Here is a 20,746-nt window from a genome sequence, read left to right on the forward strand (position 1 = left end):
GGCCCTGATCGTCACGACACCGATTCTCCAAACATGGATTTTGAAGCGCTTCCCAGATCCCCTGCCCTTGAGTTGTTGAGCCGTTCTGATTTTGAGCAGATCCAAGAATGGAATTCGCGAGAGACGAAGCCTATCAACAAATGCGTGCACGACATCCTCCATGGCCAAGCTCTTCTCACGCCGGACCGCGTGGCTCTCTGCTCGTGGGACGGTGAAATGAGTTACGGCGAGCTTGACCGCACCACCACGCAACTGGGCCATTACCTAGTCCACAAGTATGGCATCCAGGTGGAGGATGTCGTCTCTTTCACATTCGAGAAGTCCATCTGTGCCGTCGTGACCATGATCGCGGTCATGAAGGCCGGTGGAATTCTCATGCCGCTCGACCCTCGCATGCCCCAGCGCACCTGGCATGATAGGATGCGCGATTTTGGTGCAAAACTGGCAGTGAGCTCTGCGGGGTTAGCGAGCCGCATTCATGCCGAGTACTCCAATCGACTGCTGGTCGTTGACCATTCACTCTTGGAAAGCATTCCGGAGTACTCGCTGGACGAGGCTTGCTCCGACGTGCGGCCAGAAAACGGCCTGCTATTGACCTTTACCTCTGGCAGCACTGGAAAGCCCAAGGGAATCCTCCAGGAGCACAATGCCTTTGGCACAAGTTGCCGCGATCACGGAGCTGCAATGCTGATCACCTCGGAATCACGCACCTACCAATTCTCCGGCTACAGCTTTGATACCAGCCTCAGCGATACCTTCTGCACCTTTTTGGTTGGCGGATGTGTATGCCTGCCCTCCGATAATGACCGACTCAACAACCTGGCCGGATCCATTACCGCACTCAAGGCCAACGTGGCCTGTCTGACACCGAGCGCTGCAGACTCGTTGTTTCCTGAAGATGTCCCAACTCTCAAAGTCCTCTCGTTAGGAGGCGAGGCCCTCAACGAGAGATTGGTCGAGAGATGGGCTCCCGCCGTGAAGCTGTTGAACATTTACGGTATCACTGAATGTGTAAGTAATGATCGTCTTCCCTCAGCCCAGATACTAACCATGGACCAGATTGTGTGGTGCACATCCACGGATCCTATCATCGTAGGAGCCAATCCCAGCAATATTGGCCGTGCCGTGTGCGGGCGAACCTGGATTGTGGACTCTTCCGACCACACGAAACTGGCCCCTGTCGGTGCTGTAGGAGAGTTGCTCGTCGAAGGTCCGAACATGGCTCGGCACTACGTTCAGAACCCCGAGGCTACAGCGAAAGCCTTTGTGAATCTGCCAGACTATTTCGGCCAGGGATCGAGGCGTTTCTACCGCACTGGAGACCTCGTCAAGTACGCAGCCGACGGTACTATCGATTACATCGGACGTCGAGACACTCAGGTCAAACTTGCGGGCCAAAGAGTGGACTTGGCCCACATCGAACATTGCATGCAGAAATGTGTGCCGGGGACCGTTGAGGTCTGTGTCGTGCTTGCTGCTCAGCAGAGAGTACTTTCTGGGTTTGTTACCGATAGGAGTCTGAAGCAGCCTTTGGTCATCCCCGAGCTGAAGGCGCAGCTCGCAAATATCCTTCCTGCCTATATGGTTCCTGGCGCCATCTTTTCTGTATCAAGACTGCCATCTACGCCATCGGGCAAAATCGACCGCGTACGTCTCAGCAAGATGGCATCTGAGCTCATCACGGACTCTGCTGCGGAACGCCCAAGCCGTCCTTTGACTGATGCTGAAACGCTCCTCCAAGGACTATGGGCCACTGCTCTAGGCGTCAACCCTGAAGTAATTCACCCGAACTCAAATTTCTTGCAATTTGGAGACTCTGTCTCGGCAATGAAATTAGCCAACATTTCGAGGAAGGCTGGCATGGTTCTCAGCGTGTCAGCAATCTTCACCCATCCCATCCTCTCAGACATGGCCGCAAATTCCGCCGTAGAGCTTGCAGCTGAAGAGACGGTTGCCAAGTTTGGCCTCATGAAGGGAGAGACTCTTCCTGATGCAATTTCATCGGCAGGGTCGCAATGTGGAATTCGTCCTGAGGACATCGAAGACATCTATCCCTGCACACCTTTGCAGGAGGGCCTCATGGCTTTATCAATAAAGGAGCAGGGTGCCTACATTGCCCGCCACGTTCTACGACTCACGGCATCAACCGATCTGGACAGATTCAGAGCGGCCTGTGCACAAGTCGTTCAGGCCAACAGTATCCTGAGAACCAGATTCGTGCAATTCAGCAACCAGATCTTCCAGGCCGTTCTCAAGGAAGAGCCCGAATGGAACGTCTCCGAGGCCCTTGAAACCTACCTTCTCGCCGATTCGGAGAAACACGTGGGATGCGGTGACCGTTTGATCCGACTTGGACTCGTATCTGAGGGAAGCTCCCGCTTCTTCGTGTTTACCGCACACCACTCAATCTATGATGGCTGGTCCATCCCGCTTATCCTTGATCAGATCGGTCAGGCATATCAGGGCCAACTGGAACCACCGGTACTAGAATTCAGATCTTTCATCGGCAAGCTGATGGAGGCTGATGAAGCCGCATCGGCGACGTACTGGCGAGGACAGCTCCAGGACGCACAGCCAGTGACATTTCCTCCACTGACACCTGCGAATCGCCAACCCCACGCCGACAGCGTTAGGGAACATACCTTTTCCCTGCCCGAGACACGTAAATCCGAAATAACAACAGCAACGTTCATACGCGCAGCATGGGCAATCCTCATCTCACAGCACTCTTTGACAGATGACGTGATCATGGGTACGACGCTCTCCGGCCGGTCGCTTTCAATGCCGGGAATAGACGGACTCGTTGGACCTACCATCACAACAGTACCAGTCAGAGTGCAGCTACTCCAATCCCAAATGGTGGAAAGCTTTCTCAAGCAGCTGCAGGATCAAGCCACGGAGATGATACCGCACGAGCACTTTGGACTACGCCGCATCCGCCGTCTTTCTCCCGAGGCCGAAGCCGCCTGTGGATTCCAGAGTCTGCTCATCCTGCAACCGCCGACGGACCCAGCACCTGAGAATCTGTTCGAGAAATCAGGGCTCGAGATCGTCGAGAATATTCGGACGTTCGCTCTTGCCCTGCAGGTCAGAGTCGACGGTTCCGAGACACGTCTGACTGCCAACTTTGATGAGGACTTGATTGACGGGCGTTACGTCACCTGGATGCTTTTCCAGATGGAGAACATTCTCAAGCAGCTTCACAGCAATCCATTTGCGCTGCTTCAGGATATCAAGGCCTTTGGGCAGCATGACAGCGAGCAGATCGGAAAGTGGCTCCCCGGTCCACCTGAGTTCATCGACCGCTGCGTGCATGAGATATTCATGGACCGTGTCAAAGAGATGCCCAACGAATATGCCACCGAGGCATGGGATGGGAAGATGACCTACTCGGAACTGGACCAACTCTCCTCTCGACTCGCGCAATATCTTTCCGGGCAGGGCATCAAGCCTGAACATGCGGTACCCATCCTCTTCGAGAAGTCGATGTGGACGCAGGTGGCCTTGCTCGGTGCGATCAAGGCCGGCGCCACCTTCGTTCTGCTGGATCCCGACCATCCAGTTGCACGCCTCCAAGTCATCGTCGACGACGTGGAAGCAAAGCTGATCCTCAGCTCCATCCAACACACCCAAACGGCGCAGTCACTCGGCATCCCCGTGCTGACCATCAGCAAGCACATGATCGAAGAAATCCCGCACAACGAAGGGCAGCCCGCAGTCTCAATCTCCCCCCGCCAAGCCCTCTACATCCACTTCTCCTCGGGCACGACGGGCAAACCCAAGGGCTCCATCATCGACCACTGCTCCTACGCGTCCTCGGCCAGCGCGACCTGCCGCGCCATGCAGCTCTACCCCGGGCCGGAGTCAGCCAACCGCGTCCTCCACTTCGCAGCGCACAGCTACGACCAGTGCATCGGCGAGATGCTGGGCACCATCATGCACGGCGGCACGCTCTGCATCCCGTCCGACTTCGAGCGCAACAACGACGTCATCGGCTCCATCAACAAGTACGCGTGCTCGCGCGCGACCTTCACGCCGTCGTTCGGCCGGCTCGTCTCGCCCGCGGACGTCCCGACGCTGCGGGTCGTGGTCGTGGGCGGCGAGGCCATCGCGGAGCAGGACATCGGGCACTGGAGCGACGGCGGCGTGCAGCTGTTCAACGCGTACGGGCCCAGCGAGACGACCGTGTCGAGCTGCGTCAAGGCGTGGCCGACGGTCAACAGCAGCACCGACTTCCGCAGCATCGGGCACCCGATCGACTCGGCGCACTACTACATCGTCGAGCCGGGCAACCACCACCAGCTCACCCCTCTCGGCGGCCTGGGCGAGATCGTCATCGACAGCCCGACCGTGGCGCGGGGCTACCTGAAGGAGCCGGAGAAGTCCAAGGCTGCGTTCGTCGACCGTCCGGCTTGGTTAGTTGGTGAGGGATTGCCGCCAGGGAGGAAGCTGTACAAGACGGGCGACATGGCGCGGTACACGCCGGACGGCGAGTTCGTGTTCCTGGGCAGGCGCGACACGCAGGTGAAACTCCGCAGCCAGCGGCTCGAGCTGGCCGAGGTCGAGCACCACGTCTCGTCCCAACTGTCTCCCATCGACGAGGTCGTCGCCGAGATGATCACCATCGCGTCGTCCGCGAACCTCATCCTCGCCGCCTTCATCCGCGTCGGCCGCGGATACCCCAACGGAGACCTCCTGGACGAGGAGGCGGGGGAGAAGGCCGAGTGGACGGCGCTGCAGAACCGCATCGTCGCGCACCTGGGCAAGACGGTGCCGGCGTACATGATTCCGACGGCGTTCGTGCCCCTGCGCCGCGTGCCGCTGACCAACTCGCACAAGGTCGACCGCAAGCGCCTGCACGCGCTGGCCGCCGGCTTCACGGCCGAGCGGCTGGCGGCCTTCTCTCTCGCCCAGAACGGCCGGGCGCCGGAGACGGCAGCGGAGAAGGAGATGTGTCAGCAGTGGGCGGCGGTGCTGGGCATCGACGAGAAGGTCATCAGCGCCGAGGACAACTTCTTCAGGCTCGGGGGAGATTCCATCGATGCGATGAAGCTGGTCGCGGCCGTCAGGGCGAGGGGCTTCGGGCTGACGATGCGGACTGTGTTTCAGTATCCAAGGCTGTCGGATATGTGCCTCACGCTCACTGAGATCGCGGCTACGAAGCGGGAGGAGGACGACAGCCCGGCCCCCTTCTCGCTGGTGCCGGAAGACGCGGTCGTCGCGCTGCGGCAGGAAGCTACCGAGCAGTGCCGCGTCGGCGATGACGCTGTCCAGGATATCTATCCGGCGACGCCGCTTCAGGAGGGCTTGATTGCCGTCTCGGCGAAGCATCCTGGCATGGAGATGGCGCAGATGAGCTTTCTGCTCGATGAAGGTGTGAGCGTGGACCGCCTGAAGGGCGCGTGGGAGGCCATCGCGCGCCGCAACGCCATTCTCCGAACCAGAATGATCACTACCAAGTCGGGCGTCTATCAGGTCGTGGTTGACGAGATGATCGACTGGGTCGAGGCCAAGGACATGGCGGCGTACGCTCAGAAAGACCGCGAGGTGCCCATGCTGCACGGCGACAAGCTTTGCCGCTTTGCCGTCATCGAGGACGAGGCGAGCGGCCAAGCGCACTTGTGCATTACCATCCACCACGCCTTGTACGATGGCTGGGCATGGGGTAAGCTGTTGGAGCAGGTCGAGCAAGTCTATGCTGGCGAAGCCGTCGCCATCTCGCCCCCATTCAACAAATTCGTCCGGTTGCTCCAAGCGCAGGATCCAGACACGCTTCAGGATTTCTGGAAGTCTACACTGGCTGGCGTCTCGGCCGACATATTTCCCAAGCTGCCCACCGCCTTCTACACGCCCAAGGCTGATGGTCTTTTGCATCACACGGTCGAGGGAACTAATGCCTCAAATGTCACGGCAGCAAATGTCGTACGAGCAGCATGGGCTTTTGTCATTTCGAGATATACCGAGAACAGCGACGTGGTCATCGGCTCTACGGTGACAGGCCGCAATGCGCCCATCGAAGGGATCCAGGAGATGATTGGCCCGGCCTTTGCAACGGTGCCACTGCGGGTCAATGTCGACATGGAACAGAGCGTTGACGATTTCCTTCAGCTGGTCCAAAATTGCGTAGGCTCCATGGACGGTTTCGAGTACCTCGGCCTTCAAGGCATCCGCAGCATCAACGCCGACACGGAAACGGCGTGCAGCTTCCAGAACGTGCTGGTGGTGCAGCCCGAGGCCAGAGATGAGCGCCCCGATAGTGTTCTCAGACACCGTCATGACTGGGATGAGATGGCGACGTTCAATAACTACGGCATCATGCTCGAATGTACTCCCTCACGTACTAACATGGAACTCAAGTGCAGTTTCGACTCGGACCTTATCAACAGTACGCAGATGGGCCGTATCATGCACCAGTTTGCGCACGTACTCGGTCAGTTGCTCACAGGCGGCAAACAGAGGCTGAGAGATGTCGACATGGTCAGTCCCGAGGACTACCGTGAAATTGCCAAGTGGAACAGCCACGTACCAGAAATCATCGAGCGCTGCATCCACGACCGGATTGAGGAGCGCGTAGCTCAACACCCGCACGTGGAGGCAGTGTGTGCGTGGGACGGCAGCTTCACATACGAGGAAGTCAGCAAGCTGTCGTCACCCCTGGCAGCGCGCCTCTACGCCATGGGCGCCAGGCCCAACACGATCATCCCGCTGTGCTTTGAAAAGTCCAAGTGGACGCTCATCGCCATGATGGCCGTCATGAAGAGCGGCGCTGCCTTTCTGCTCCTGGATCCGGCGCACCACTCGGCAGAAAAACGAATCGAGCTCGCCCAGGCCGTGGACGCAAAGATAGCCATCGCCAGCCCAGCCTTCAGCTCTTCCCTGACCGACCACATCAATGCCGTCATCACCCTCTCCGAAAACCATTTACCTGGTCTTCCCACAGAAACCAAGTTGCCAACGCACACCTACCACCATGACAACACCCTCTGCGTCATGTTCACCTCCGGCAGCACCGGCAAACCCAAAGCCATCGTCCACAGCCACTCGGGCATGTACTCCTCCTTCGAAGCCTTCGGCCCCTGCTGCGCCGTGACGTCCAACTCGCGCGTCTTCCAATTCGCCGCCTACGCCTTCGACGCGTCCGTCGGCGACCACCTCGCGACGCTCATGCACGGCGGCTGCATCTGCATCCCGTCCGAGGCCGACCGCATCAACGACTTCGCCGGCGCCTTCGCCCGCCTCCGCGCCAACTACGCGCACCTGACGCCGTCCCTCGGCCGCAGCCTCGATCCGGAGAAACTGCCCGGCATGCGCACCGTCATCATGGGCGGCGAGCCGCTGATGCGGACTGAAGTCGCCAAGTGGAGCGAGCGCGCGCATTTGTTGTCGGCGTACGGGCCCGCAGAGTCGTCGCTGTGCGTCGCCGGCACGCTGCGCGCTGGCGTGCGGCTGCCGCCGAACCTGGGATTGCCGGTCGGGTGCAGGACGTGGGTCGTCGAGGCGCACGACTACACGAAGCTCGCGCCGGTGGGGGTGACGGGGCAGCTGGTCATCGAGGGCCCGGTCAACGCCGCCGGCGGGTATCTGGGCGATGAGGAGCGCACGAAGGCCGGGTTTATCGCGCCGCAGTGCGTGTGGATTCCGGAGGTTGCGTCGGAGGTCAACCAGCGCATGTACCGCACGGGCGATCTGGCAAGGTATAGCGCGACGGCCGGCGATGGGAGCGTCGAGTTCGTCGAGCGCCGCGATACGCAGATTAAGCTGCGGGGCCAGCGCATCGAGTTGGCCGAGGTCGAGTTCTGCCTCAAGGAAGCCCTGGCCGGCGTTACGCATCTCCTGCCGGACATCGACGAGAGCGTCGTGGCGAAGATCACGCCCGCGGAATCCTCGTCGTTGCACCTCGCCGCCTTCATCGCCAGCCCGACGCTAGCTGCCGCCGCGCCGGCGGAGCAGAGCAGGCTCCTGCACGCGCTGCTGGCGGCCATCGCGGCGTACATGGCGCCGCGCCTGCTGGCCTACAAGATACCGACCGTTATCGTTCCCGTGGCGCAGATGCCGCGCACGCCGTCGCGCAAGGTCGACCGCAAGGAGCTGGGCAAGCTGGCCGCGGGGCTGACGGCGGCCGACGTTGCGGCGTTCACGCGCGAGCAGAGTCGTGCCGGCCGCAAGCCAGAAAGCGAAGCGGAGGAGAAGCTGTGTGCGTTGGTTGCCCGTATCCTCGGGTTGCCGGAAGACCAAGTGTTTGCCGACGATGCTTTTGCTCGGCTGGGCGGCGACTCGATTCAGGCTATGCGCCTCGTGGCGCTGGCGAGAGAGGAGGGTTTGGTGCTCAGCGTGGCACGGCTGTTCGCCGCCGAGAGCATCGCTGAGCTGGCGGCGGAGCAGACGGCGCCGGCGGATGAGAGGCTGGTCGTGCCTGCGAAGGTGCAGGGGCCCGTTCAGGCTCGCGATGTTGGCGCGGCGTTGTTTGAGGTGGTGGCGCAGAAGTGTGGGGTTGATGTCGGCATGGTGCAGGACGTCATGCCGTGCACTCCCATGCAGGAAGGCCTCATGTCGCTGACCCTCAGCAAGCCTGGCGCTTATGTGGCCTTCAACACCTTCGCCCTGCCGCCTGAGACCGACATTGACAAGTTCAAGAACGTGTGGGGTGTTGTCTTCTCGCGCAACGACATTCTCCGCACGCGTATTGTACAGGTCGACGGCGAGACGGTGCAGGTGGTCTTGCAGGACAGTATCTGGTGGTCCTCAAGCCGCAATCTGTCCGAGGCATTGGAGAAGGAGAAGGCAACGCCGATGGGTCTGGGCACTCCGTTGAACAGGTTCAGTATCGTCACTTCAGACACTACCAACTACTTCATCTGGACGGCCCACCACAGCACCTACGACGGCTGGTCCATGAAGTTGCTTTTGGACCAGGTCGAGGTATTGTACCAGGGCAGCTCCGCTCCCACCGGCCCCAGCTTCAAGCGCTTTGTGACGGATCTCTCTAATGGACATGCCGAGTCGTCTGCCTACTGGACCAACACCTTTGAGCACTTCTCGGCCCAGACTTTCCCCGAACCTTCTTCATCAGGACAAGCCCCTGAAGTGGCTTCTTTCAAAACGTCTCAGATCCAGTTCAGCCGGAAGACGGGGTCGCGCATCACCACTTCGACCCTCGTCCGAGCAGCGTGGGCAGTGTTGCTCCGGCAATACTGCGAAGGGGACGAAGTCCTGTTCGGGACTGTGTCCTCTGGACGTTCGGGTTCTCTCCTGGGCATCGAGGGCGTCGTAGGTCCCACACTGTGCACCCTCCCCGTTGTTGTCAAGGTGAACGGTGCGTCGACGGTGAGCCAGTACCTGGAAACTGTGCAGCGCGATTGGCTAGGCTCGCTCCCCCACGAGCATTTTGGCCTGCAAAACATTGCCCATCTCAGCTCAGCGAGCAAGGCCGCCTGCAATTTCCAGAACCTGCTGGTCATCCAGCCCAGGCAAATGCGCGAGTCAGACGAGAGCGCAGTAATGGGCAGGTGGCTCGAGTCGGACCAGCATTCCGACTTCTTTTCCTACCCCCTTACCGTACAGTGCAGCCTTGACGATGCACATTGCGAGGTCCTTGCTGGTTACGACAGCCGTCTGCTCAACGAGGAGCACGTCGTGCACATGCTGCAGCAGTTTGACAGCATCCTTCAACAACTTTGCTTGGAAGACCAACTCCTGAAAGTGTCAGAACTCGACGTTCTTGGTCCACAGGGTCTCCAACAGATCCTCCACTGGGATGAGGAAATCCGTCAGCAGCAGACTCCTCCTACTCCGGACAATGATGTCTGCATCCACGACCGTATATCTCAGCTGGCAGCTTCACAGCCGGAACGACCGGCCGTCTGTGCATGGGACGGCGAATTTACTTACGCCCAACTAGAATCTTACACCAGCGCATTGGCAGACCATCTCGTTTCCTTGGGCGTCCGGCCGGAAACCCTCGTCCCTTTCTGCATGGAGAAATCAGCCTGGGTCGTTGTCGCAAAACTCGCCATCCTCCGAGCCGGCGGTGCCTTCGTCCCCATGGACCCATCGTACCCCCGCGAGTGGCAGCAGGGAGTTGTCGAACAGACGCAAGCCAAGCTCGTCCTCACATGTCCCCAGACCACCGAGTCCTGCGCGCAGTTCGCCGAGCAGGTGATCGAGGTGTCCCCGAAGCTGCTCGAATCACTCCCGTTCTCCAACGCCACGTCTCCCCGATCGGCACTCTCCGACGCCGCGTACGTGATCTTCACCTCAGGCAGCACGGGCACGCCGAAAGGCGTCGTCATGGAGCACGGCGCCCTGAGCCGCAGCGTCACCGACCACGGCCACACGTTACGCTTCAGGGCCGACTCGCGCGTGCTCAACTTCGCGTCGTACGTCTTCGACGTCTGCATCGCCGAGATGCTGACGACGCTGGCGCACGGCGGCTGCGTGTGCGTGCCGTCGGCTGCCGAACGCACGGGCAACATCATGGCCGCCATGAACCGCATGCGCGTGAACTGGGCCTTGTTCACGGCGTCGTTCGTGCGCACCCTGTCGCCGCAGAAACTACCTATGCTCGAGACGGTCGTTGTTGGAGGGGAGCCGCTGGATGCTGACATCTTCCAGACGTGGGCCAGCGAGGTTTGCTTGATTGAAGCGTACGGGCCGGCCGAGTGCTGCATCTTCAGCACGAGCGCCGTGGGCGTCAGCAGAACAGATGATCCGGCCCTCATCGGGAAGTCTATCACGGGCAGCTGTTGGATCGTTGATCCCAATGACTGCAACCGCCTGGCTGCGGTGGGGAGCACGGGAGAGCTACTCGTCGAGGCGCCCACGCTGGCCCGCGGCTACCTCAACGATGCGGCTAAGACGGACGCAGCGTTTGTCGTCAATCCAAAGTGGGCAATGACTGAAAACGGACAGACTCGCCGCATGTACAAGACGGGTGATCTGGTCAAGTTCAACGCCGACGGCTCCATGAACTTCGTGGGGCGGAAGGACACGCAGGTCAAGCTGCGCGGCCAACGCATCGAGCTGACGTTGATCGAGCACCACATCAGGCAGGCGACGAGCCGCCTCCTCCACGTCGCCGTCGAGAAGATCAAACTCAGCGGCGGCGTGCAGCTGCTGGCCGCCTTCCTGGACTTCGAAGATGGGAAGCAACACCTCGATCTATCCGAGGAGCTCAAAGCACAATTCGTCTCCCTCCAACAGCACCTGCAGACCCACATCCCCCCTCACATGGTGCCCTCCATGTACGTCCCGCTCGCCGCCATGCCGCTCTCCATCCCGGGCAAGATCGACCGCCGCGCGCTGCGCGATCTGGCCGCCAGCCTCTCCCAGGAACAGTTGTCGCGCCTTTCGCTGACGGACGCCGAGAAGCGGGCACCGAGCACGCAGAGCGAGACGGACCTGCGCCGCCTGTGGGCCGAAGTGCTTCGGCTGCCCGTCGACACCATCGGCGTCGACGACGGCTTCTTCCAGCTGGGCGGCGACTCGATCGGCGCCATGCGGCTGGCCACGCTGGCGCGCGAGCACGGCATCGACATCACGGTGCAGAATATTCTCCGCAACAACAAGCTGTGCGAAATGGCCCGGACAGCCAAGCTGCTCGGGGGCGCGGAGAATGAGGAAGAAGATGAAGAAGAAGCGTGGAAGAAGCCGCCGGCGCCGTTCGCGCTGGTGGATGCCCCGGAGCGCGTCTTCGCGCGGCTCGAGCAGCAGCACGGGATCCCGCGCAGGGAGGTCGAGGATGCGTACGCTTGTTCGCCGCTGCAGGAGGGGCTGCTGGCGCTGTCGGCGAAGAATGGCGGCACGTATACGGCGCAGAGCGTGTTCAGTCTGCATCCGTTCCTGGACGTGCCGCGGTTCAAGAAGGCGTGGGAGGCGGTGGTGCAGAGGCATTCTATCCTGCGCACTGTGATTGTCGATGTCGATGGGGTGTACATTCAAGTGGTTCTAAAGGACCGTGGCGTCGAGTGGACAACTACTACTAGTCTCGAGGGGTATCTTGCAGAGGACAAGCAGAATCCTATGGAACCCGGGACCCCCTTGGCCAGGTACTGCATTGTGGAGGCTGAAGACGACGATTACTTTGTGTGGACGGTTCACCACGCCATTTACGACGGCTGGTCCACGAAGCTGCTGCTTGAGGAGCTCGAGCAGCTGTACCACAACAAGCCTCTGTCACCGGTTGTCGCGCCATTCTCGCAAGTTCAAGCCTACTTTTCTCAGCAGGACACGGCTGCAGCGGACAACTACTGGAAGAGCCGGTTGGCAGACAGCAGCGCGGCCACTTTCCCAGAGGTCAAGTCCACAGATACGCAGGTGGTGGCCGACGCAGCGATGACACACCCAGTCACATTCTCCCGCTCTTCCGGATCCTCGATTACCACCCCAACCCTCCTCAGGTCCGCCTGGGCATTGATCCTCAGGAGCTACACAGGCTCCGACTCGGTACTCTTCGGAGAAACCTTCAGCGGAAGAGACATCCCAGTGCCCGGCATCACCACCACGACGGGCCCGACCATCGCGACCGTTCCGACGGTCGTGCACCTGGATCCCAAGCAAACGCTGGACGCCTACCTCGCCGCCGTGCAGACGCAAACAATCGACATGGCGCCGTTCCAACACGTGGGACTACAGCGCATCAAAGAGCTCGGTCCGACAGCCAAAGCGGCCTGCAACTTCCAGAACCTGCTTGTCATCCAGCCAGCCGACAAGGACGGAGCCGACGAGCAGGCGCCAACCACCAAGCTCTGGAGCGCCGTCGACGACGACGACGCCGTGTCGGCCGGCGGCTTCCTCGACTACCCGCTGGTAGTCGAATGCACCGTCACGTCGACGGGCGCGAGCATCGCAGCGCGGTACGCGTCCGCCGTCTTCACCGCCGCCCACGTCGAGCGCCTGCTGCACCAATTCTCGCACGTCCTGCAGCAGCTCTGCAGCTCCGGGCCCGCGACCACCACCACGCTGAACGACATCGACCCCCTCAGCTCGCACGACAAGCGCTCCCTCGCGACGTGGAACTCGCGCGTCCCGGAGACGCTGCACACCACCGTCCACGACCTCATCGCCCAGCAGACCGCCCTGCACCCGCACGCCACCGCCATCGAGTCCTGGGACGCGACGCTCACGTACGCCGAGCTGGACGACGCGTCCGCCCGCCTGGCACAGCAGCTGCGTTCCCTCGGCGTCCGCCGCGGCGGCGCGCCAGTGGCCGTGCTGTTCGAGAAGAGCGCCTGGGTCGTCGTCGCCATGCTGGCTGTCCTGCGGGCCGGCGGCGCGTACGTGCCGCTCGACGTCGGCTTCCCGGACGAGCGCAACGGGCTGATCGTGCGGGAGAGCGGTGCATCGCTCATACTAGTCGGCCCGCAGCAGCGCGGGCGCGTCCACGAGACCGGGGTAAGGGAGTACGTCGTCGACGAGGCGGTGGTGCGGGCGCTGCCGCCAGTCAGCGACAACAACACCACTACCACCACCCCCTCCACCGCCGCCGCCGACGCCGACGCAGACGGTGCTACTCCGGACGACCCGGCCTTCATAATCTTCACATCCGGCACGACCGGCCGCCCCAAGGGCATCGTCCTCTCCCACCGCGCCTTCTGCAGCTCCGCGCACGGCTTCACGCGCTCGCTCCGCCTCACCCGCCACTCCCGCGTCCTCCAGTTCGCCGGCTTCGTCTTCGACGTCAGCCTCTCCGAGATATGGGGCGCGCTGAGCGTCGGCGCGACGCTGTGCGTGCCGGCCGCTGACGCGCGGCTGAGCGCGCTGGATGGCGTGCTGAGGGAGCGGAGGATATCGTGGGCGTTTTTGACGCCGACGGTGGCTGGCTTGCTCTCGCCGGAGAAAGTGGCGGGGCTGAAGACGCTGGTGATGGGTGGGGAGAGGTTGACGAGGGATGCGATTAGGGCCTGGGCGCCGAGGGTGGCGCTGATGAATGGGTACGGGCCGGCTGAGTGCGCGGTGTATGTGTGTGAGTCGGGTGCGTTGAGCGCTGACGCGGACCCCGGGTGGTTGGGTGGAAGGCTCGGCGGGAATCGGTTTTGGATTGTTGATCCGGCGGATGTGGGAAGGTTGGTGCCGGTCGGGGCGGTGGGCGAGTTGGTGGTTGAGGGCGCGACGTTGGCGGATGGGTATTTGAATGATGAGGTGAGGACGAAGGCGGCGTTCATCGAGCCGCCGAGGTGGAGGAGGGAGGAGATGGTGGATGTGCCGGGTTTGATGCCGGCGAGGATGTACAGGTCGGGAGATCTGGCGAGGTTTGATCCGGTTGACGGCAGTGTGCACATCATTGGCCGGAAGGACAGTCAGGTTAAGATCCATGGCCAGCGCGCTGAGCTGGGCGAGATCGAGACGCATGTGGCTGCTGCGTTGCCCGAGGGTTGGGTTGCTGTGGCGGCTATGTCGAAGCTGGGTGGTGAGCTGCGGCTCACGGCCTTTGTTGGTAAGAGGAATGCTGGTGGCAGTGGAGTCATGGAGTGGATCTCTTTGGAGGAGAATGAGGGGGCAAGGAGTACGGTACAAGAGCTGCGGAAGAAGCTGGAGACGGTATTACCACCTTTCATGGTGCCGACGGCGTACGTTGTTGTACGGAATGTGGCTCTGACGCCTGGAGGAAAAGTCGACCGCCAGAAGCTGTATGCACTTGGCCAACAGCTTTCGCTGGAGCAGTGCGTGTTGCCTGAGGAAGTCAAGGAGGATGTTGGGCCGCTGTCGGACATGGAAGAACGGCTGCGCGGTCTCTGGGCGAAGGTGCTCAAGCTCGACAAGGAAAGACTGGGTGCCGAGTCCAACTTCATCCAGCTGGGAGGAGACTCCATCTCAGCCATGCGCCTTGCCCACGCCAGCCGTGCTCTCGGCCTATCTCTCAGCGTGCGGCAAATCTTCACGGCACCAGTGCTGGCAGACATGGCCGCCGTCATCACGGTTGAAGAGAGTTCGGAAAAGGAGCCATCACACAAACCCTTCTCCACACTCGGCGACATCCACATCGACACCTTCCTGCAGGACGTCGTCTGCCCCGCCGTGGGCTCCACCAAAGACAACATCGAAGACGTCCTGCCCGCCACCGACTACCAAGCCTGGACCCTCTCTCACAACCACCTGCGCTCGCGCGGCTACAACAACTACCTAACCTACCACATCACCGGCGTCATCGACGAGCAGCGCCTCGCCGCCGCATGCCAAACCCTCGTCGCGCACCACGCCATCCTCCGCACCGTCTTCGCCGTGCAAGGCCGCCAACTCTACCAGGTCGTCCTGAAGCGCCTTCCCACGCCCCTCCTCTCCCACCACCCCCACAACACCTCCCCCGCCTCCGCCATCGCCGCCGACATGCGCGCCCCGCTGACCCTCAGCACGCCGCGCACCGCCTTCCTCCTCTGCACGCAGCAGAGCAGCAGCCCGACAACCACACACTCGCTGACCATCCGCCTCTCCCACGCCCAGTACGACGGGCTCTCCCTGCCCATCCTCCTCGCCGACCTGCGCGCCGCGTACGCCGGCACCGCTTTGTCCCCCGCTTCCCCCTTCGCCGCCTTCATCCACGCCTCCATGCAGAACGACGAGGCGGCAGCAGAACAGCACTACCGCACCCTCCTCCACGGCGCGCGCATGACGCCCATCGTCGGAAGTAACAACCCGGCGGCGCACCAGCACCGCTTCCCGCTCTCCGCGACGCAGACGCGCGTGCTGCGCGTCGATAGCGCGGCGCTGCAAGCTTCGGGCCTGACGTTCGCGGCGGTGCTGCAGGCGGGGTGGGCGGTTGTGTTGGCGCGGATGTCTGGCCAGGCCGACGTCGTGTTTGGGAGCATCGTGGCGGGGCGGAGTAGCGTGGCTGGTGGGGATAAGGTGGTGGGACCGTGTATGAACGTCGTGCCGGTGCGGGTGCGCGTCGGTGCCGGCGGTGGTGGGAAGGAGGCCGCGGAGCAGGTGCGGGAGCAGCAGGTCGAGGGGTTGCCGTTTGAGACGCTCGGGTTCAGGCGGGTGTTTGAGAGGTGTGCGGGGTGGCCGGCGTGGACGCGGTTTTCGTCGATTGTGCAGTTTACGAGCTTTGAGGGGTTTGGGGAGGGGGAGGTGCGGAGTGGTGGGGATTCCGAGTGGCGGTTGGAGAGCTTTGCGCCGCCTGGTGATGTGACGGATGTGTGGGTGGCGGGCAGGCCGCGAGGGCGGAGTGGTGGTGCTGATGGTGGGCTGGAGGAGTTTGTCGTCGATTTGGCGTATTCGGCTGATGCGGTGGGGGATGAGGTGGCGGAGACGATGGTGGAGATGCTGCGGAGTGTGGTGGAGGGGATGCTGGCTAAGAGCGAGTCGGTGGTGGTTGATGAGAAGGAGAAGGAGGTGAAGCATCCACGTCTTCCGCTTCAGCTCCCGGCCCAGACGACGCCGCCGGATTCCCCGCCGCTGAAGGAGTATCTGGAGGCCCCTGCCGAGCAGATTGTCAAGGATGTATGGCAGGAGGTGTTGGGCTGTGGAGAGGATGATTCTGATGACGTGTCGTTCTGGGATCTCTGGGGTGAGAGTCTACTTGCCGCCGCCGCCTTGAGCGAGGCTTACGGCAGGCGAGACGTCAAGTTTTTGGTCGAAGAGTTGTTAGACAGGCCGACGAGGAGGTTGCAGGCGTTCATGCTCAGCGGTTGAGCGGTACATAGTTTCTCGTGTAGTTTTCTTGTTTAGTTTTTGATTTCGGTGCCACAGTTACCTCTAAATCTCAGTTATTCTTTTGAATAGAAACACTCTAACGCGACATTTAAAATTTGGAGGTGTTGATGCTTGTCATGTTTAGGACGGACTCGAACGAGGTCGCCGGCTTTCTTTCACTTACGGCTGCACAGGTACTCCAGAGATGATGATGATTGGGGACAGAAGACTCCTGCTCGGCCACGGCAAAACTTTGGATATGGAGCTTGGAGACATGACTTCCGTCGATTGTTCCAACATATACGTCATCTGAATCTACTATGGGAAGCTCAGGGTGAGCTGGCGTGGTAGATATGATATTCATTCAGTTTAACATGCTATTAAGCATGGAACTCACGCTGTGCTTACTCTGCAAAAACAACGCGTAGCCCAGCATCGCCTTGGCCGGCTGTCACTTGCCCGCTTCCTCGCCGTTCCCAACAGTCTCTCGCTGCCTTGTCCGCTATTCATACCTTCCACCCTCAATAAGCATCTTCAAGCAACTTTGCCAGCTCCACCTCCGCCCAGGAATCTGGCAAATCTGGCAACTCAACCTGCGACTGTTACAGCACAGCCTCCACGGAGCTATGAAACGTACATTACAGCTCTAGAATCCGGCCTCGAGCTTCAACCCCATCCTTATTCAGAACCTTCACCGTCACCTCAACCGCGACAAGTCCCGCCGCCAAAATGGCCTTCACATGCGGCGGGGGGTCCCATTCGCGAAAGGCGTCGACATAAACGCCGCAGACAACGCGACTCAAAACGCCCTCCTCCTTCACCTTCAGACTCTGCAGCCGCGGCACCCACGCTGGCGCGCCCTGAACCAGGTTGACGATCCACTGGTAATCATCGGCCTCCCCGATGCCGAGAACAACGCGCGTGACAGCACTGTCCATGAAGTCGAAGCACAGCTCCAGCGCCTCGATGCTGGCGGGCAGCAGCGGGCAGATATCCTCCTTGTTGTTCCTGCTGGGATGCGGGAAGAAGCACTTGCTGTCCGCCCTCACGCGCCTCAGGCGGCCGAACGCGCGCAGGTCGAGGCGGCTGCCGTCGTGGCCGCCGGGCCACTTGAGCGTCTCCGATGTCGTGAGGTCCAGCGACTGCAGCGTCGCGCGCAGCGGCGCCAGCGCGTCGCCGAATTGCGCGGGCGAGTATCTGCCGCTCATGATGCCTAGGTGCGCCCCTACGCGCGGATCGAAGGGACTGGCCGTCATGGTGCCGGGCTCGCGCAGGACGAGCTGCTTGACGCCCCCGGAGATGAGGAGGAGGTCGCGCAGGGTGGCGGGCGGGTAGTGCGTGTGGATGGAGAGGGACGCGAGAGGGTCCTGCCGGCGGGGGAGGTTGCTCAGGGAGACGGTCGGCGGAGAGGCGTTGCGGAGGTGACGGCGGTTTCGGAGGGTGCGGAGGGTGCGGAGATTGCGGTCGTAGCTGTTGCCGATGCGGACGGTTTCGATGGGGGTTGAGTAGAGGAGGCGGGCCACGTCTTGGATGGCGACGTCGTCGATCACGTGGGCGGAGCGGAGACGCGGAAAATTTGATGTAGACAGACCGGGTGCGTGTGTCTGCTCGATGGAGTTGAGGAGTCGAGTGGTTGCCGGTTCACGCCTCCCGTCATGGTCAACGCAATGCGGTATGCTGAGCTCACGGATGTAGGAGAGCAGCTGGCAACGTCGTCTTTGGTCGGGCTGTGTGAGGGTTCGGAGTAAGATTTCAAACCGGTTTGTGAACCCAGGATGGCGACACGATACGTCGATTTTGTAGTATAAGAACTCCGTCGCTAGCTCTGAAATGGACTTGCAAGTCAGCGTTAGGGCGTGAAACGTTCCTTGGCAGAAGTAGATGTGCTCAAGAATCAGCCGAAGAACATCTTCGTTTAGGTCAGTGAAGCGTGCCATGGTGGGAATGCCGTGGATGAAAGAGGTAGTCAAGGCTTTCTTAAGTAAGAGAGTCTCGGTCGCCCAATGTGGTTACCGAAGCGCATGGACCCACTGAGTTATTATTCGGCCGAACTTGGAACTTAATAAAGGACACCGGGCCGGACAATAACTAATAGAACCATAAACAGTTTCACTCTGCCTCCAAGAGTAAAGTAGAGAACGCTGCTCTGCCAGTCAGATCCGCAGCCTATTTATCAAGCGTTGCAGCAGCTGCGAGTAAACGAAGTTGACGGAGTTAGTGGATTCCATGCTACTCGACTCCCTTCGTTGTTTGCTACCTTGTTTGCTATTGCTTAGTCATCTGGCACGTATATATTCTACGCTGCCAGCAGATAACTTATGGATCATTCTGCGCAATACCATCAGAAGTCCAAAGACGTCATCTGCATTGTTGACGTTCACGGGCTTGGTATCCTCTTCGTTCGATAGCAAAAGTTTCACAATTCTAGAAAGTCCGTGGCAAGCCGCTGCCTGTAATGAGGTGCCGACGATGCCGCTATCCGTATCAACATTCGCTTTAGGGTGTTGGGAGAAGCACCTTCGCGCATTCTTTATTGCCAACGAAGGTAGCTGCTTGAATTGGGTCTCCGAGGTGTCCATAGCGACGTGTAGGCTTGTGCTCGAGCAATAGAAAGATTCTGTTGTGTAGCGCTGTGCGTATCCGAGCAGAAATCTTTATCTAAAGGCTATAAAAGCCGAGTGCATTTATTCCAGGAAATATACTGGTTTCGAACATCCTCAATCTCAGAGGCATCCCATCCAGCCATAGCCTACTGACTCCGAATCTCCGAATGCCCCCACCCATCCCTCTCAACCTCATCCATCCTCTCCGCCGCTTTCCTTGCCACCTCCTTTACCCCCTCCTCACACGCCTCCTCCCGCTCCGCGACATCAACTAACTGCTCCTTCCAGAAGCTCCACCGCTCCTCAAAGATCCCCCTCCTCTTCTTCCACGGACACCCCGCGCCTTCCGCCTCACCCGACCTCATGACGGCGTACAGCTGCTCCGCGCACCTGATGATCCAATCCGCCGCGATGGGGACGTGGAAGTTTAGCAGCGGGCCGCGCGCCTGGTACGCGCGGGACCGGGGATCGGGGCGCTTCTCGAGGGCTTCGGCAATGACGATGATGGTGTCGCTGGACCGGACGACGATGCCGGCCTGGCACAGGCGCGCGGAGAGGGCGTTTAGGTTTTTCCACTGGCTCTGGTCAAGGTCGGTTCCGGGCGCTGGCGGGGCGGCAGAGATCTCTGGGCGTGCGGTATCAGCGAAAAGATCAGGGCGATGGGTGAATGAGGGAGAGCAAAAAAAGGAAACAAGGAATAGGTAAGTTCCTTACGGTGGAACCGCTCGCTCAGCACGATGCCCATGTGTGGGAGCTCGGCGTAGGGGTTGGATGGCTGGATGTCGGCGTCGCGGAGGGCGCGGATGAGTGCGACTAGGCGGTCCTGCGACCCGTGCGCGGCCGGGATCTGTTCGGCGAGCTTCCCATGTCATGTACCAGAAGCCCTCGCCGAGGGCGCGCTGCGCGAGGTTTTGCTTCTCCGCCTCGGACTGGCACAGCGCGATGAGGTCGATGGCGGCGGCGGCGGCGGGTGAGGTCTGGGACGTCGGTTGCAGGTATGGGATGAGGATGTCTCGGGTCTTATGCTCAAGCGACCAGTCCTCGCCCTCGTCCTTGGGGAAGGTGATGGATAGGTCAAGGGACATAGTGGTGGCGTGGTTGATGGTGGGTAATGGGCGTTAGGTGAGAGTAGAGTAGGGGATTGAAGGCTTTTTGCGCTCCGGAGATGAGAACATGCACTTATTTCGAGGTGTCTTGGCAAGAATTGTGCAGTTGGAGGCTGTTACGTAGTTGTATTGTGTTGGTCCAACTGTTGCCTAGGGCTGATGGCGCACTGGCGAGAAACACCGCCCCCGGTCCAACCGTTTTGGCTGCCCCATTGTGAGGCAATCAAACATATGTTCCAATTTTAGCGAGCGTAGACTGGTAACCATTGTCCGTGTGGCCGGATGGGTACTAGACAGCATTGTACATGCTGCCGTGGCCGCAGCCCCGATGCCCAGAGCTTTTGTTTCGCATCTCTGACGCAAATTCGAGGGTTGTCCTTTACCTTTACGTATAACTATTCGGATTGACAA

At 60.6% G+C, this 20,746-nt stretch overlaps 4 protein-coding genes across 4 annotated transcripts; 2 read left to right on the top strand and 2 right to left on the bottom strand.

The window, feature by feature from the left end:
• Window positions 1-33: 33 nt before the first annotated feature.
• LTHEOB_11542 (AMP-dependent synthetase/ligase) lies at window positions 34-16,123 on the top strand (the record flags this gene model as incomplete). Its single annotated transcript, XM_035508310.1, has 15 exons — window positions 34-1,011; window positions 1,060-11,927; window positions 11,982-11,990; window positions 12,045-12,296; window positions 12,396-13,320; window positions 13,366-13,397; window positions 13,443-13,569; window positions 13,654-13,721; window positions 13,896-13,952; window positions 14,013-14,246; window positions 14,295-15,612; window positions 15,670-15,729; window positions 15,778-15,873; window positions 15,931-15,983; window positions 16,030-16,123. The coding sequence occupies 15 exons, from the start codon at window positions 34-36 to the stop codon at window positions 16,121-16,123; spliced, it is 15,171 nt and encodes a 5,056-aa protein (XP_035365865.1).
• A 155-nt stretch (window positions 16,124-16,278) lies between these two features.
• On the top strand, window positions 16,279-16,626 carry LTHEOB_11543 (Non-ribosomal peptide synthetase; the record flags this gene model as incomplete). Its single annotated transcript, XM_035508311.1, has 1 exon — window positions 16,279-16,626. One exon carries the CDS (start codon window positions 16,279-16,281, stop codon window positions 16,624-16,626), a length of 348 nt encoding a protein of 115 aa, XP_035365866.1.
• Window positions 16,627-17,264: 638 nt separating this feature from the next.
• LTHEOB_11544 (RNI-like protein) lies at window positions 17,265-18,563 on the bottom strand (the record flags this gene model as incomplete). Its single annotated transcript, XM_035508312.1, has 1 exon — window positions 17,265-18,563. One exon carries the CDS (start codon window positions 18,561-18,563, stop codon window positions 17,265-17,267), a length of 1,299 nt encoding a protein of 432 aa, XP_035365867.1.
• An 812-nt stretch (window positions 18,564-19,375) lies between these two features.
• Window positions 19,376-20,314, bottom strand: LTHEOB_11545 (uncharacterized protein; the record flags this gene model as incomplete). The annotated part of the gene is made up of 3 exons (XM_035508313.1): window positions 19,376-19,854; window positions 19,944-20,004; window positions 20,060-20,314. The coding sequence occupies 3 exons, from the start codon at window positions 20,312-20,314 to the stop codon at window positions 19,376-19,378; spliced, it is 795 nt and encodes a 264-aa protein (XP_035365868.1).
• Between the last annotated feature and the right edge of the window lie 432 nt (window positions 20,315-20,746).

This window comes from Lasiodiplodia theobromae (assembly GCF_012971845.1).
Source record: "Lasiodiplodia theobromae strain AM2As chromosome Unknown scaffold_50, whole genome shotgun sequence".
NCBI lineage: Eukaryota > Fungi > Ascomycota > Dothideomycetes > Botryosphaeriales > Botryosphaeriaceae > Lasiodiplodia > Lasiodiplodia theobromae.